Source organism: Arachis ipaensis, chromosome B1 (assembly GCF_059453495.1).
Source record: "Arachis ipaensis isolate K30076 ecotype BB chromosome B1, ASM5945349v1, whole genome shotgun sequence".
NCBI lineage: Eukaryota > Viridiplantae > Streptophyta > Magnoliopsida > Fabales > Fabaceae > Arachis > Arachis ipaensis.
The window spans coordinates 19,521,751-19,540,407 of NC_142436.1; the positions used below are offsets into that span (position 1 = coordinate 19,521,751).

The following is an 18,657-nucleotide window of genomic DNA, read 5'->3' on the forward strand; positions in this document are numbered from 1 at the left end:
GTATGAATGTAAGAGTAATGATATTTTTACCACTAAAAATTGTAAACAACTTCTACACTCCCACAAAATTATGGAACCCGCTATTTTCTCTTCTCCAATACCTCTCCCCACCTCTTCTTTTATTATGGAAATGTCTGCATTCTCAAGTGGAACAAATATCTACAATGCAGTTGATTTGTTATATATATATTCACTCCTTTTTTTATTTTGGTCATGATATATTCAATCCTAAAGTCCTAATAGTACGAGCCAACAACCTCTTCAACATTGGATTGGATATGGAATCTAAATCAACTAATTCACACACCCACCCAATAGTGGAGGAGAATATGTCGGTTAGGTGTAGAAGAAAGAGTAAATACAAGTTGCAATATATATAATATATATAGAATTTTGAGTTTGACTGCTATCAATACAATATATTAACTGCATACAGCTACATATGAATTCTTGCTCCCTCTTGACTATATCTACCTCACATGACTTTATAGATCCTTGAGTATAGCCTTGGCAATCGGCAGTAACAAAATTTCTTTTGTCTAATTTTCTAACCTAACAACAGTTCCATGACATTTTTCAGCTTGAGGCATTACAACAACAGCATAGATTCTAATATATTACTAAAGTTCCTCTTGAATGACTAATGTGAATATCATATATGATAATACTTATTCATAACAGTTGTAACAAGAGTGTAACAAGCAAGGGAAATGAGAAGTAACCAATTAGGTGAATAGACTGCTGAAGCTGATTCAGAGAACTGAACAGATCCAGAAAAGCTTCCAGAGGTATTGCTCCCTGGATTTGTACTTGGTGCAGAAATATTGTTGCAAGAACCAAAGGGTGCTCCAGCCTGCAGAATTGCAGTAATTATGTGAGTGAGAATGTTTTAAGTTTTGTAGCAGATAATTTTTGGGGGAAAATTGGATTTTCTTTTTTCAAACTGCTAAATCTAAGAATACTCCCCCCCAAAAAAAAAAAACCCCCGATTGAAGTAAATTACTTTAGACAAACACACAGTCAACTAAAAATCAGTTTTGAATCAGGGATTCTACCATGTATTATGATAAAAAAACAATAGATGATGAAGTGTGTCACATAATGACTATAGGAATTGCCTTTGGCTAAATATCTATACTGCATGATTTCATATGAATTATAATACTAGAATGCATGCATATCAAAACAAGTGATTGAGAAGTTGGCTGACAAAAAAAGGGCAGACTGATGCACAAGCATCCCACGTTAACAGGGTTCGGGGAAGGGCCACACCCAAAAGGTGTAATGTACACAGCTTAACCTGATAATTACATCAGTGGTTGTTTCTACGGCTTGAACCCATGACTTTGAGGTCATACGGAAACAACTCAACGATTGCTCCAAGGTTCCCTTTCAAAAGTTAGCTGACAAAACTGAGGAAAATCCAGAGAGAAAATTTGCTTCACCACGGTGTGTATATATCTCAGATTGTGATAGAAAAAGATGTTTTGGGGAATTTTGGGACAGAAAGAGAGTGTAGACAAATAGACGCATCAAGGGTGTTACTATTAACTAGCTAAGACATGAGCTTCGTCTTCATGAGTTTAAGCATGCTCCAGAGGATCTCCACCTATCAGAATGAAATAGAGATTTTCTCAAGTGATCCTTTTAGATTCGACTTGGTTATGTTTTGTTCACTAATGGGGGCTCAGGAGAAAGATGGGGAAAGGGAAACTGTAATAGAGACATCAGCAAAGATTGAACTCCACTATTTCTCAAGTGTCCCGAGCTTTCGTCAATTGGTCTATCACTACAAGGAAAAATAAATGGGAAATTTTATTGTGGTGACTAATTGACCAATTGGCTATTCTTAAAGATTGTTCTAAACTGAATTGCTCTCGAAGACTCCAGTAGATACATAGTCAGGTCTCTGAGTAACTTCTTGAAAACCCATATTTTACTCATGTAAACGAACATTTCACATAGATGACTATTGAAATTGAAAATTAAACGAATTTTCAAACTTTCTAACGGGCACAGAATCATAGCCAATTACAGCTCCTGTCACTAATCTATGAATAGAAGATTAATGGAAGAAAGAAATCATCACAGAATGACTTGAAGACAATACATAACCTTTTGAAAAGAGATGAAGACAAACCTGGCATGCAGTGATTGTATTGCACCCACACAATGTTTGGCCATTCATTCTATCCGTAATATCAAAGACACCACCTCCATCACTTCTCTGCATTAAGTTTCAGTAAAAATGCTAAAGTTTATTAGCAAGGTATGTGCAGGATACAAATGAATTAGTTCCAATTTACAATCCTGTGCAATAAATATTACCATGTAAAAATTAATAGCTATGAAGTTGGGTAGCACATTCCCTGCAGCTTTGTAACATGTATTAACCATCTCTGCTAGTGGAGCTGAATGCTCTTTGCACGACTCAGCTTGAACTGGATACGTTGGAAAGTAATTCATCAAGAAAAGTGATGAACTTCTAGAATTTAGTGCCTTTGATTCTTTTCTATGTGGACAAGAACCCTTTCGAATGCCAGGATCTCCAGCTGAAAGTAACTAAATTATGAGTTTGTCATTACAAATCTATAAAGGAAGGATATACATGTTAAAATGATTCTGTTCTTACACTCATTTTCAACCATGTGCTTCCACTGATAGGCTATTCCTTCTTCAGCTTCCTTTGATGCATCAGAAGTGAAAACAATAAGCCGGTGATTCACTTGTATCATCTCCGTTATAGTAGGCCAATCATCACCCTTTCTTGGCATCTTTGACAGAGGGAACCAATACTTATCCAGTCCAGCACTTGCAAATAGATTAGTCAACCCCTTTGGAGTATGCACGTAGTCTTCAATTATGATGGTGACAATCTCAGTTGGATTTTCCGTCAAGAATGCTTCCACCTCTTTCAAAGTATTTACAGCAGGTTGCTGAAAACATTAAAACAGGCACACATTAAACGATGCCAAACAAAAGTGAACAGTAAATCCAAAATAGAATCAACGTAAATAGCAACAGAATACAAATGCAGTGAAGTTGTAGCATTGCCCTCGGAACGAATGACAGAGCCAGATATCATTCTGGAAGTCGTACATATCCAGCATCAGTCCCCTCACTCCATTCTAAACAATATTCATCAAAAACACATGTATCAGAAACAGCACAGCAATAATTAAATTAGGCTCATGCTCATACTAATCACACATCCAAAATTATCAGGAACATGCCTTTTACTATTAATTGACAAAATTGGGTGCATATTTAGCTTTAGTATTAAATTACCGGGAAATGGCAAACAAAGAATCCTAACCAAAAAGACCAATTGTTAAAATCGAACTTCAGCAACAAGTTAAGAAGACAGAGCACGCAATTACAAAGGCATACCCTCAATTGATTAGTCACAGTGTCTTCTTGATTGTAAAATGTTAATCTCTGAACACCAGGCAAAGGCGGTGAATCCACGATGCTGAAGGAATTGTGGGTTACTATCCAAGTGTACTTGTTAAAGGGCAAGCCATTCACCTGAACCATGCCCCAAAATAGAAAGTCGCAACCAGAAACAAAAATACAAAGAAAACAGTTACCAAATAACTGAATGAACTTGGCACCTAAACTTAAAGAGTAACGCTAGTGAACCAATACTATAGCAGCCAATTTCAGCCAACGTTATACCAGATTGCTAAACAAATTCATTATAAAGCCCACTAAAGTTAGTTTTGTTGAGTTCAAAATTGGTATGTTTCTTCTAACTGAATTTTGAACCTTCCTATTTTTAAGAGTTTCGGAAACTTTCTGTTCTTGGCTGCAATGTTAGCCGTGGAATATTGGCTCCAAGACTTTCTCACACTGAAATGCATAGTCACGCATGAAATGAAAGGAAAGGAAAAGGAAGGAGGAGGTTACGATGGATGTGGGAACGGTGGCTTGGCCTCTGGTGCAGATGGGCCGGGTCAGGCCCAAAGCGGGGCAATTGCCGCAGTAGAGACCGGACCCACAGTCGGTAGCGGCTGAGCAAGCTTCCAGAACCTGCGAAATCGACTCTCAAGCTCAGTTACGAGTTCGATTTCAGAAAGCGAAAGCGAATTCGTGACGAATCTCTAAAAAGAAAGAGAACCTGGCAGTTTCCGTTAGAGCATGCGGTGGTGGAAGATGCGAATAGGGACCAGATGATGAAGTATAAGATAGTTGTTAGAAGCGTTCTGCATTTCGAAGCGGAGTTCAGGAAAAGCGAGAACATGATAGCAGCTACCCTTTGTAGAGAGAAACACTCCGAGAAGGAAACTATACAGTGCAGTCTACTTAGAATGCAATGCAACGATCAGGATTTGGGTATAAAACGGAAATCAATGCTTCCTGAGTGCACTCTCTACACTCCACACTGCACTCCGTGCTTACGGACTGTGTTAAATGTAACTTGTTAAAGCAAGACTGTAAGGCCCCTCATCCACTTTCCTTTTTCACCATATTCTGGTGTGGCCATATAGTAGATCTCTCTTTATTTTAGTACCTCTCGTGCTACTATCGTTGTTAGCCAGCTTCCGGCTAACATTAATTATATAACTAACCTTTTGTTTTCATTAGATTTATTCTTGTTACAATTTCACCACCAACCCTTCATCCAATTAAAGATATTTGAATAGCACAAATTTTTAATGTAAACGATATCATCTTTTTCAAAGTTTGAAAAAATTAATCTTACACAAGTATAAATATAAATAGGAGGCATAGTCAGTAGTAATACACACACGAACAATAATAAAAATTTTCTATTCCTCCTTTATACTATTAAATACTCTTCTCTCTTATATATAAGATACTATATATATTAGTAAATACATTAATCATATCTATTATATTGAGATAGTAATTGTGGTGAATATTAATACTAGAATCTTCTACGTATACTTCTTTATTTTATATTTATTTATTTATTCTACAATACATTATCAGCACGAGACTCTGATCAAATTTTAAGAAGACTCAGGTAACAAATTTTTATTATGTCGAAACTCTCTCATCTTAAATTTAATGTTCTTGATATATCTGAAAACAACTATTTATCATGGATAATAGATGCTGAAATCCATCTTGATTCAATGGATCTTGGAAATACTATTAAGGTTGAAAATAATGCATCTCAGAAGGATAAAGTCAAAGCCATGATTTTCCTTCGTCGTCATTTTGACGAAGGATTGAAAAATGAATATCTCACATTAAAAGATCATGCAGATCTGTGGAAAGATCTTGAAGAAAGGTATAATCATCAAAAGACGGTGATACTTCCTCAAGCTCGATATGAATGAACGCACTTGCATCTACAGGATTTTAAGTCTATAAATGAATATAATTTTGCAATGTTTCGAATCACCTCACGAATGAAATTATGTGGAAAAAAGATAATTGATAATGATATGTTGGAGAAAATTTTCTTAACCTTCCATGCTTCGAATGTGCTCCTGCAGCAGCAATATCGAGAAAAAGGATTCAAAAAATATTTTGAGTTAATTTCTTGTCTTCTTGTTGCTGAACGCAACAATGAGTTGCTCTTAAAAAATCATGAAGCGCGTCCAGCTGGCGCCGCCCCAGTTCCTGAAGTAAATGCGACAAATTATCCCAGAAGAGGTAAACGGCAAGGTTTTAGTAACAAGAAAAGTTATGCAAGAAAAAGGAATTATATTCATAAGAAAGGATCACACCAAAAGTGGGATAAAGAAAGAAACTCTGGGCAAAATAAATCGACAGAGGATCAGTGTTTCTGTTGTAATAGAAAGGGCCATTGGTCGCGTACCTGTCGTACCCCAAGGCACCTAGTCGATCTTTATCAAGTATCATTGAAAAAGGATGACAAAGGAAAGGAAACAAATTTTGTTTCAAATGATGCTACAAATTTCACCACTCATTATGATGTATCTGATTTCTCTGAGGATCCTGAAGAAAATATTGGTCATTTGATTAATGATGAAATAGTTTAATATGTGAGATTGTTAAGTATTCATGTAAATAAATAATGTAAGAAACTTGTTGTTAAGTTTTATTTTCTATGTATTTAAGTTTTAAATATGATGTATATAAATAATGAAATATTAATGTTTATGTTTAAGAATTTTGAAATCATTAAATGTGTCAAGTTTTAAAAATAATAATAATAATAGTGATAATAATTTAAGTATATGACATTATGTACTGTGTTTCTTAGAAAAATAATTTCAATAAAGAATTCAATTTGACTGTGTATGTATCACTACTCATTTTATTATTATTTATTTTTGAAGAAAATGGCAAGGATATATAATGAAGATGTATGCCTTGCGGATAGTGCAAGTTCGCACACCATTCTTAAAAGCGATATATATTTTAGCCATCTTGTGCCAAAAGAAGAATATGTCAATGCTATTATTGGCTCTGGCAATGTGATAGAAGGCTCCGGAAGAGCTATAATTTTTTTTTTCCGAAGGAACAAAATTCATAATAAATAATGCATTATTGTCTACGAAGTCTCTAAGAAACTTGTTGAGTTTCAAAGATATTCGCCGAAATAGATATCATATTGAGACTATGAATGAGGAAAATCATGAGTACTTATGTATCACAACTCATGATTCAAATAAAAAGGTTATATTAGAAAAGTTACCCTCACTTTCATCTTGGTGATATTATACCGAGATTAGTGCAATTGAATCACATGCCATTGTAAACCAGAAGTTTACTAGCCCAAATGAATTCATAACTTGGCATGATAGATTGGGTCATCCGGGAACAACCATGATGAGGAGAATTATTGAAAACTCCCATGGACATTCATTAAAGAACCAGAAGATTCTTAAATCTAGTGAATTTTGTTGTACTGCATGTTCTCAGGGGAAGTTAATTTTAAGGCCGTCACCAGTAAAGATTGGATTTGAATCCCCTGAATTCCTAGAAAGGATTCAAGGTGATATATGTTGACCTATTCATCCACCATGTGGATCTTTTAGATATTTTATGGTCCTAATAGACGCATCTTCGAGATGGTCACATGTGTGCTTATTGTCTTCTCACAACCTGGCGTTTGCGAGATTACTTGTTTAAATTATTCGATTAAAAGCACAGTTTCCAGAAAATCCAATCAAAGTAATTTGTCTTCATAATTCTGGTGAATTTACTTTCCAAGCTTTTGATGTTTATTGTATGGCTAATGGAATAAGTGTTGAACATCCAGTAGCTCATATTCACACACAAAATGGATTAGAAGAATCACTTATTAAACGCCCCCAATTAATTGCTAGACCCTTACTTATGAGAACAAATCTCCCAACCTCATCTTGGGGGCATGCTATTTCACATGCCGCAACACTTATTCGATTGAGGCCAACGCGTTACCATCAGTTCTCTCCTATGTAATTAGCTTTTGGCCAGCAGCCAAATGTTTCCCATTTAAGAATATTTGGATATGCGATATATGTTCCCATTGCACCACTTAATCGCACCAAAATGGGACCCCAAAAAAAATTAGGGATATATGTTGGATATGATTCTCCCTCTATAGTGAGTTATTTTGAGATACAAACTGAAGATGTATTTAAAGCCCGGTTTGCGGATTGTCATTTTGATGAATCAAAATTTCCAACATTAGGGGGAGAGAAATAAGCTTCCTGAAAAGGAACTTAATTAGAATGCATCGTCCTTGATGCATTTAGATCCTCGATCAGGGTAATGTGAATTAGAAGTTCAAAAGATTATACATTTGCAAAGAATAGCAAATGAATTGCCTGATGCATTTTCCGATACAAAGAGGATAACCAAATTTTATATACCAGCGGAAAATGCCCCAATTCGAATTGATGTCCCAGTTGGACAAATAGCCACTGAAACAAATTCACGCTAGAAGCGTGGCAGGCATGTCGGTTCCAAAGACATAAATCCTCAGAAAAAAAAGAGGTAAATACTATTCCTATTGAAAAAGACATAGTAAAGATACCTGCAGTTGTCCAAAATTATGACATAGTTTTAACGCCAGAAAACGTTCAGGTACATGAAAATTGTGAAAATGATGAGATCTCGATAAATTATGTCTTTACAGGAGAGAAATGGGACCGAAATAAGATAATTGTCAATGAAATATTTGCATGTAATGTGACATTGAATATCATACATGAAAGTAAGGATCTTGAGCCAAGATCAGTAGAAGAATATCGACAAAGAAATGATTGGCCAAAATGGGAAGAAGCCATGAAGGTTGAGTTAGACTCAATTGCAAAAGGTGAAGTCTTTGGACCTGTAGTCCGTACACTAGAAGATGTAAAACCTATTAGATACCGATGGGTATTTGTGAGAAAACGAAATGAGAAAAATGAAGTTGTATGCTACAAAGCTCGACTTGTAGCACAAGATTTTTCACAAAGACTCGGTATAGATTATGAAGAAACATATTCCCCTTTAGTGGATGCAATAACTTTGCGTTATTTGGTCAGTTTATCCGCATATCAAAATTACATATGCATTTAATGGATATAGTAACAACCTACTTATACAGCTCATTAGATCGTGATATCTATATGAACGTCCCTGAAGGACTAAAGATATCTAAATCATCCAATGAATATTCACAAGGATTATACTCAGTTAAATTGCAAAGATCTTTATATGGTTTGAAACAATCTGGACAAATGTGGTATAATCATCTTACTGAGTATCTGGGCAAAAATAGATTTAAGAATGATGATATCTGCCCGTGTGTTTTCATAAAGAAATCTGCATCTGGATTCATTATAATTGCTGTGTATGTTGATGATTTAAATATCATTGGAACTCCTGAAGAGATTCCAACAATCATAAAAACTCTAAAAGAAGAGTTTGAGATGAAAGATCTTGGAAAGACTAAATTTTGTCTCGGCCTGCAAATCGAGCATACAAAAAATGGGATCTTTATTCATCAAATAACATGCACAGAGAAGATCTTGAAAAGATTTTATATGAATAAGTCACATCCCTTGAGTACCCCAATGATCGTAAGGTCTTTAGACGTGGAAAAGGATCAATTCCATCCTAAAGAGAAAAATGAAGATATCCTTAGTCTTGAAGTACCATATCTTACTGCCATTGGAGCGCTAATGTATCTTGCTAATAATACACGACCCGATATATCATTTGCTGTGAATTTATTAGCAAGATATAGTTCCTCTCCAACCAGAAGACATTGAAGTGGAATTAAACAAATCTTTCAATATCTTTATGAAACGGTTGACATGGGATTGTTTTATCTATATGAATCCAAGTCATAAGTAGTTGGCTATGCAGATGCTGGATACTTGTCTGATCCACATAAAGAAAGATCTCAAACAGGATACCTGTTAACATATGGTGGTACAGCTATATCATGGAAGTCCACAAAATAGACGATTGCAGCAACATCCTCTAATCATGCTGAAATACTAGCGATTCATGAAGCAAGTCGCGAGTGTTTTTGGCTTAGGAGTCTGATCCAATATATTCTGTTATCATGTGAACTGATTGATCAGAAGATAGCTCTAACTGTGCTGTTTGAAGATAATACAGCATGCATTGCTTAACTTAAGGGTGGATACATCAAAGGGGACAGAACAAAGCATATTTCTCCCAAATTCTTCTTCACTCATGATCTTCAAAATCAAGGGACAATTGATATTCAACAGATCCGCTCAAGTGACAATCTGGCAGATCTGTTTACAAAGTCACTCCCAAAATCCTCCTTTAAAAGATTGGTATATCAGATTGGGATGCACCGATTTCGAGATAGAAAATAATGTCGGCAAGAGGGGAAGGCTGTACTCTTTTTTTCTTAGTCAGGTTTTTTTCCCATTGGGTTTTTCTTGACAAGGTTTTCAATGAGGTAATTTCCATCACAAAGAATATTTTACTCTTTTTCCTTCACTAAAATTTTTTTCCCATTGGGTTTTCTTTAGTAAGGTTTTAACGAGGCATATTCATAATGGTCATCCAAGGGGGAGTGTTACAATATGGATGACCACCAACCCTTCATCCAATTAAAGATACTTGGATAGCACACATCTTTAATGTAGTCGGTGCCATCTTTTTCATAGTTTGAAAAAGCTAATCTTACACAAGTATAAATAGGAGGCATAGTCAGTAGTAATACACACACGAACAGTAATAAAAATTCTCTATTCCTCCTTTATACTATCAAATACTCTTCTCTCTTATATATAAGATACTACATATATTAATAATATATACAATATATTAGTAAATACATTAATCATATCTATTATATTGAGATAGTAATTATGGTGAATATTAATACTAGAGTCTTCGACTTATACTTCTTTATTTTATATTTATTTATTTATTTATTCTACAACAATTCTCAATTTCTCACTATTCTTGACTCATTATTCTTCATATTTTTATATTTTTTATTTACCAACAAATCAACTAAATTAGTTTTAGTATTTTTATTATCAATTTGTATAAATTACGTATTCCTTTTTTTTATTAATTTTAAAATTCTCCAAAAGTTTATCACAACTTGATCAATTTCAATTCCAAATTTCCAACAATTTACACACTTGTACAATATTTTTGGAATTTTGAAAAATATAAACTAACAATATCTAATATATTTTCGTAGACAATCTCAAGGGTCAACATTTTTTTTTTTACTAATTTTGATTAGTATTTGGCCGTATATAAGTGTTAAATTGTCTTTTATACTAATTTTATGTGTATGTGAATGCAAAATATATTAATTTATATGTGTAAATTCTGATAAATATAGATGTAAATGATGTGTTTCGTATATATAAACCCTTATAAATATAAAGTGAATGCTATAGTACTTAAAAGGTGGTGCTTACTTATAAAAAAAGATTAAAAATTAATATTTAATTTAAAAGATATAAAAATAAATAATTTTTAAAAAATCAAAATTTATTATAGAAGGTGAGTTAGATAAAGTTTAGACAACAACTCATATGTACCATAGAATTGACCTAAATATAAACACAAATTATTACTGACTAAGTATAGACTCAAAATAATAATATTTACCTACTCTATAATATTATTGTATTCTCGTATCCAAAATATTTATTTCTTTATCTGCAAAACTTTAGGATTTTTTTAAATAAATAAAATAAAGATTTTAATTACGAAAATAGATAATTTATAGCGTTTTTACCAATTTACATTGCCTTACTTGTTTCGTTTACAGTGTAAATGAAATAAGGTTGTGTATATCTCGTTTATACTAAAAGCGAGATAAGACACGTTTGTCGTTGCATGTATCAAGTTTGCAAACGTGTTGTGAAACAAGATATGCACAACCTTATTTTGTTGATACTGTAAACCAGATAAGACTTAAACGTGCCTATATAAGGAACTCGTTCACAGTGCCTCTTTTGTCACTTTCCTTGTCCATTATCTTCATTTCTCCCTTTCTCGAACATTTTTTTTATATTTGTGAGATACTCGGACTTCATGGCGCGCGCAGACGAACGAACGCGACATGACACTTTGTGGGAGCAATTGACTTTGAGGTTAGTGGAAGTGGAGGGGGACTGGAGGAGGGACAACCGATGACTACGGCAGGATGCTGTCAACGGCAGACAGCGGCTTTTTCCTATTGGATACGAGCGGGCGACGAACGTGCAAAGTAGAGCATAGAACAGTGGACTAAGGACGAAGTATGAGACGCACAGCAGAGAGGAGAATGGATGAGGTGGCAGAGACGAGGATCGACGTGGCAGTAGAGTGGAGAATTGACGATGCTACAAACAGAGAGAATGCTGACAGAGCGGGTGAGAAGGGAGAATGACAATGGATGGCGACACGGTGAGAAAGAGTGTTGACGACGCGGGTGAGAAGGGAGAGTGGTTGCAGAGAGTGAAGAAAGGAGAGTGGCATTGGAAAATATACAAATAGGGATTAGAGTTAGCTTTCTTCTCTGTTTTCTTCTTTCTTCGTGAGTGAGTAAAGGACTTGGTGGGAGTGTGTGCAGGTGCGGCTGAGTGAAAGATGGTAACACATGAGTGTGTTAGTAAAATTAGGATTAGGATTAGTTAAAAGAATGAGTTTAATGTAAAAATGTGCATAAAATTAGAGATAGAATAGTAATTGAAAATCAAATGTTGTTCATTAAAATTATTTTAAAAATATTATTTATAATTAATTTTAAATAAGTATTTTAATTTAAACTTAGAGATAATGTAATTAATTTTTTTAGTTCATAAAATTAAACAAAAAATTTTAAATTTTAATCTTTTAAATTAAATTATCAAATCTTTGTTATTTTTAATTATTAAAATTTTAAATAAAAAAATACTGCATTATTATAAAATTTATATGAGTCTGAAATAATTTTAAACTCAAAGTATTGTCAATTTGACTTAAATATTTTTAGGAAAATAATTTTCTAATATAAAATCCTAAACAAATATAATAAATCATAAATAATTCATTATTTTAATTTTCAAAAATTTGAGGTCTTACATTTAACATTTTAAAACAAATCTTTTTATTAGGTACAAAAAGTCTTTGAATTTTGTGACAACTAAATAACTTGTTACAAAATTATTAGTAAGCAAGTATTCGACATTCGAATTTTATCTCTGTATATGTAACAATTCATTGGCTAGTGACAAAATGTTAAATAGAACTCCAATTTGTAGCAGATTAATTCTTAACTTGTCGAGTTAAAAAATACGATGAAATATATATATATATATATATATATATATATATATATATATATATATATGTGTGTGTGTGTGTGTGTGTGTGTGTGTGTTATTTTGCCAATACAAATTGAGTTTGTATATATGATGAATGGACGATCAATTTAAAAATTTTATGACTTTTTAGTTTAATCTTAATTATTTATATAAAATATTTAATATCTCATATAAATTTGACCCGTATACTCTAACATAGTTGTTAGTATTATATTATATTTTATATATATATATATATATATATATATGTATATTCCTTAATCTATTTCTATACATAAGTATTGATTACTTCTTGTATCAATGTAATTCAGTTATTGAAAATTTTTCATTTATGGGCTATCCCAGACAAAAAATGTACTAGCTCATTTTGAAAAAAAAAAAAAGGCATCTGTTTGGTCTGAGAGTCGACCAACTTAATTCACTATTTTTCTGGTTAATCAAACTAAGTTGTTTAGACTTGTATTTTTACGAGTTTGATTTTAGAGTCAAATATCAATCTATTTAAGTTAGGTAAACGAGCTAGTTTGGCGGATTTAGCCCATTTTAACAATCCTAATTAATTCAAGAGCTAGCTTGGTTTAATCTTTATTGAATGAATTCCTAAATGATTCTAATTAATAATAAAATTTATATGATCATATGTAAATAAATCCTCATATATAACAATTTAATTATCTTTTTTATTATATATTTTTCTAGTATATTTTATGATTGAAAATGATCAACAATATGTTCCTATTTCCTAAAAATATTGAATTTTAAACCTTGTCTTTATATTATATTAATTTTAATTTTCAATTCAAATTAATAACAAACTTTCTATTAAAAATAACAACAAATTTGTGATTTAATTGGAAAAAAATTCTTTTTTAGAAAAAATCTTTTGATTTGAGTTGTTTGTGAAATTTTTGAGAATTGACATCTTACTAGAATATTGTAATTTATTAGTTATTAAAAATTAACTAGCTAATTACTAGTCACGACTTTGGGACTTTAATTATTTTCTCATTTAAAATTGCTTTAGATTAGTGACTAAATTGTGACAAATTATATTAGCGTGCTTGGCAAATTTGCTTCAAACTTTTCATGAATTTTCCATGAATTTATATAGAGGTTAGTGATTAGTAGCAACATGAAATAAGGACAGAATAAGGACTAACGTTTTTTCTGACAAATTAGGAGCAACATCAAATAAGCGAGAAAAGTCTATCAGTTGTTAAATGGTCGCTAATTCCTCACTAAATAAGCTTTTGATTAGAGACTCAATTGCGACCAATTACTTCTAAAATTTTCTCGATTAGTTTTGGATTTGTTATAACTCTACGACGGATTTCCAACGAGATTAGCGAGTAATTTACTACAAAATAGGTAGGATATAGATTTTGTTTTGCGATAAGATTACAGTTGCCAAGTCACTCGCTAAATTAAACTTGCGACAACTTAGCCACAAATGTATTTGGCCCGCTAATCAGTGACTTGAAATCAGCGAATGAAGTGTGTTCATTGTTAAACGGTCGCAAATTTCTCGCTGCTTAGGTCCTAGGCGCTCAATATCCGTATTTCCACTTTAGCGACAAATTAGCAAGGAAAACTTCCCTAGCTGAATGATTTGTCTGTTGCGACGAGTTAGCAACGATTATTTTTTGTCGCTACCCTAATTTTAAATTTTACAATATTATGCAACAAATTAGTGAGAAACTAGTTGCTCACTAAGAAATAAAAACTTTGGCGACAAATTAGCTAGGAAATTGTCCATCGTAAAATACATTTCAAGTCTTTCTGACGGATTAGCTAGTAACATTGTTCCTCACTAATTAGCCTTTTTCGCACAAAGTTTATTTAGCGGCAAACTAGTGTGTAAATTGTTTCTTGCTAATTGTATATCAAACACTTGCGACAGAATAGTGATAATAATATCCCTCGCTACTTTACTTTTATTCGATTGAACCCCAAAGTGACTGATTTGCTAAGTGACTAATTTGCTAGAAGATTGTCACTCACTATTTAATTTGTGACAAATTAGCGAGAAAATTTTTCTCGCTCCTTTTTTAGCTACAAAAGTCAATTTGTGAGAAACAAACTTACTCGTGAATCTCTTACTAATTAGTCGCATTTCTCAAGTTCGGATATTTTGTGACCGCTCATTAATTTTGTCATTAGTGCGTCACTAATTCCTCACAAGTTAGTGATGGATTAGTGACAAAAAGTAATTTTCGCAAAAATTCGTCGCTAATTTGTCAAATTCTTGTAGTGTTAATGGCGTTCCTGGCCTCGAATCTGATTTGGTATTGTGATAATTTGACAGACCATGCAAGCATCCTTCCTGCAAGGTCCAGCTTCTGAAGCACTTGCCTAACCGCCTGGTTTGTTCGGACCGTGACGAGGTGGGCCTGGAAGTATTGTCGGGAGGCCGTAAATAGTGCGAAGGCGGGTTTTTTGAATCGGGAATAGAGTGTTTCTACACTCTGGAAGACTTTGCTTATGAAGTATATGTGACTTTGTACTTTTCGCTCGTCTTCTTGGACGAGCACTGCGGCTAGTGCTTCCTCCGTTATGGGCAAGTAGAGATAAAGTATCTCCCCTGTTTTGGGTTTGGAGAGTATGGAGGGTTCCGCCAACACTTTTTTAAAGTGTTGGAAGGCTTCCTCGCATTCAGCTTTTCATTTAAAATTTATACCCATTTTTATGAGTTTGAAGAAAGGGATGGCCTTTTGGGCCAAGGCTCTGAGGAAGCAGAAAAGGGCGGCTAATCGACCGGTCAGCCTTTGGACATCCTTGAAACTTGCCGGGTTGCTCATCTCAAGAACGGCCTTGCATTTTTATGGTTTGCCTCTACCCCCGTTGAGTGATCATGAAGCCTAGGAACTTCCCGACTTCCATCCCAAGAGCGCACTTTGTCGGGTTAAGGGGCATTCGGTACTTCCTTAAGGTGTCCAATACGAGTTTGAGGTCGTTGATGACCTCCTCGCCGATTTGGATTTTGCCAAGCATGTCATCGATGTAGACCTCCAACTTGGTTCTAGAGAGGTCTCTAAAGATTTTGGTGACGAGCCTCTAGTAGGTAGCCCCGACATTTTTTAACCCGAATAGCATGACTGTGTAGCAATACATGACGTCTGGGGTTACAAAGGGGTTTTCTCCTCATCTGGCCGGTGCATGGGTATTTGATTGTACCTGGAGTAGGGGAAAGGCGTCTTTGGGAGAGGCTTTGTTCAAGTCCATGTAATAGACGCACATTCGCCATTTATCGTTTGCCTTCTTGACTAGTACGATATTGGCCAACCAGGTCGTGTAAGGCAGTTCCCGGATAAAGCCTGCTTCGAGCAGGGCTTTGTTTGTTTTCTGACTTTGGATGCTCGGTCGGGTGACATTTTTCTTCTTCTCTGAGCCACTGGTTTGGCTTTTGTGTCTATGATGAATCCATATTTGATGATATATTTTGGCTATAATTGGATGAATTTCATCACATAAACTCACACTTATTCACCAAAATAGCATACTTTTGTGTTTGATCTCTAAATTGAACCTAAATGTGAAAACATGCGTTTTTGAGCTTAAATTGAGCAATTTAAATACACTTTTTATTTCATTCGATGCCGTGATATGTTTGTTAAGTGATTTCAGGTCCTAGAGGCAAGAATGGTTTGGTAGAAGTGGAAGAAAGCATGCAAAAGGGAGAAAACATGAAGAAAACAAAGGAGAGAAGCATTTCAGCCTATGCCCACGCACACCTTTTGTGCCCACGCACATGGGTCAAAATCAGGTCTGTGCCCATGCACAGGCTGTGCCCATGCTCAGAGCAGAATAGAAATCAGGACCTATGTGTACGCACAGGTCTGTGCCCACGCATAGGAGGAAAATCAGCAAGTGTGCCCACGCACAGGTACTAGCGCATGCCTCCATTAAAAAGTCATGTAGACTCACATTTTGCGGGCTTTTGGCCCATTTTTGAAGGCTTTGGAGCATATTTGAAGGGGGAAGCACCATATATCATAACATACATTACCATACTTCATAGAATAGTTTTTAGGAGTAGTTTTAGGGTAGTTTAGTTTAGGTTTTCTCTCAAGTTTCCTTAGGTTTAATTAGGGTTTGTAGCATTTTATACTTCGATTTTGGCTTTGGAATTTGCTATCTCATTGTAAGTATTTCTTTAATTTCTCTTTTAATTACTACACTTGTTCTACACTTTCTCATATTTCTATTTCTCTTGCCAATTTATATAAAGTCTTACAATTTTCGTTTTCTAGTTGTTGAATTTGATGTTTGATGCTTATTTTATGCTTGTTTGGGTTGCCTTTATTGATTTTGATCATTTATGGTTTATAGCTTCCATCAATTTTCCAATTTTGCCATGTTTTATGAATATGCCTATTAGGTGTTTGATGAAATGCCAATTTTAGTTGTGGGATAATTTCTACCCCTTGACTTGGGAGAAATGAGTGTTTGGATTACTAGAGTCATAATGTCCAACATTTAGTGATAATCCTTGGGTTGTTAATTGTTTTTGTTCCCACTAACGCTAATTTGTTGCTAAGGTAATTAGCAAGCAAGCTAGGATTTGTGGGTTAAGAATACTTATGCTCATTTAACTTACTCTCCGATGTGAAGGTTGACTTAGTGAGATTAATCCATCATAATTATCATAGTTGTGGTTATGGCAAGGAAGAGGCTCCATAACTCATCCCAAGTCAAGGTTTCATTTATGCCTTGAACCACTTTTCCACCAATTTTGAGTTTTACTTGTTTATATTACATACATAGTTCTTTTGTTCCTTTATTGCTTTATTAATTACAATTTTATCTTGTTCTTTTATTTTTTTATTTGTTTATTTCAATCATTGAAAACCCTTGGCTCTCTTGCAATCAAAATTGTATGCACTCATCGACATTAGTTCCTAGGGAGAACGACCCGGGAGTCTAAATACTCTCGGTTTACATATTTGCTTTGAATTGTGACAATCTTTAGAGTAACAATTTGATTAGGGTCAATTGTTGGTTCGGAGCTATACTTGCAACGAAAGATCTATTTGGAGAAAATCCTTACCTACAATTTGGTCCTTGTCAAATTTTGGAGCTGTTGCTGGGGAGCTAGCGTCATAAGTGCTATATTTTGGTTGTTGTAAATATGTCCATAGTGTGAATAGATACTTTTTGGTTGCTTGTTTGCTTTTGTTGGTAATTAGGATTTTGTTTATTTTGTTAATTGATGTCTTTAGTTGTTATTTTCCATTTTCTCTATGATTTATCACCCTCTTGGTTTGGAGTTTGGTTTTTATCATTTTGTAGGGCTTGATAACCTCAATTTTAGATTGCATCATGGGATTAGAGCATCAATTTTGGAAGGAGCCACCTCCTATATATTACAATGAGCCATACCCTTCCCAATGCACATACCCAACCTTAGGATATGGTAGATTTCACTTTGATTATACACTTCCACCACCATATACCTATAATCCATACCCCCAATATAACCCTCAACCACCATATTTTCAAATGCCACACCATCACCACCATATACCTTCTTACATACCACCTCAAGACACTTACCAAAATGAACCACCTCCTACATATACAACCTTTCTCCCTAACTATGAACCTCAATTTTCACCCCAATGTAAAGCTCTCCCACTCTTGGCCCAAAACCATCAAGACCTTCAAGCCTTTCTCCAAGTGCAAGAAGGATTCTGAAGAACTCAAAGGCAACTCATGGCTACAATAGCCAAGGCGGTGAACCACTTGGTCCTACTTCGCTCATCCGATCAAGATATTTCTCTTGAAGAAGGTGAATCATCAAATAAAGGGTGTAGTGAAGAGGAGAGCATGGAGTCACAAGGGAAAGAAGAAGGGTTAGAGCATGAAGTGAAACAAGAGGGAGAAAGGGAAGCATGTGAACTGGAGGAGAGAAAGGGGGAATTGAGGGAGATTGATCAAGATAAGG

At 34.5% G+C, this 18,657-nt stretch overlaps 1 protein-coding gene across 1 annotated transcript; it reads right to left on the reverse strand.

Moving 5' to 3' along the window:
• Positions 1-355: 355 nt before the first annotated feature.
• Positions 356-4,565, reverse strand: LOC107626912 (PI-PLC X domain-containing protein At5g67130). Its single transcript, XM_021118648.2, has 8 exons — positions 4,121-4,565; positions 3,910-4,032; positions 3,391-3,528; positions 3,030-3,128; positions 2,633-2,936; positions 2,329-2,552; positions 2,141-2,227; positions 356-853 (listed from the first exon to the last, which is right to left on the reverse strand). The coding sequence occupies exons 1-8, from the start codon at positions 4,241-4,243 to the stop codon at positions 653-655; spliced, it is 1,299 nt and encodes a 432-aa protein (XP_020974307.1). The 5' UTR covers positions 4,244-4,565; the 3' UTR covers positions 356-652.
• Positions 4,566-18,657: the final 14,092 nt, after the last annotated feature.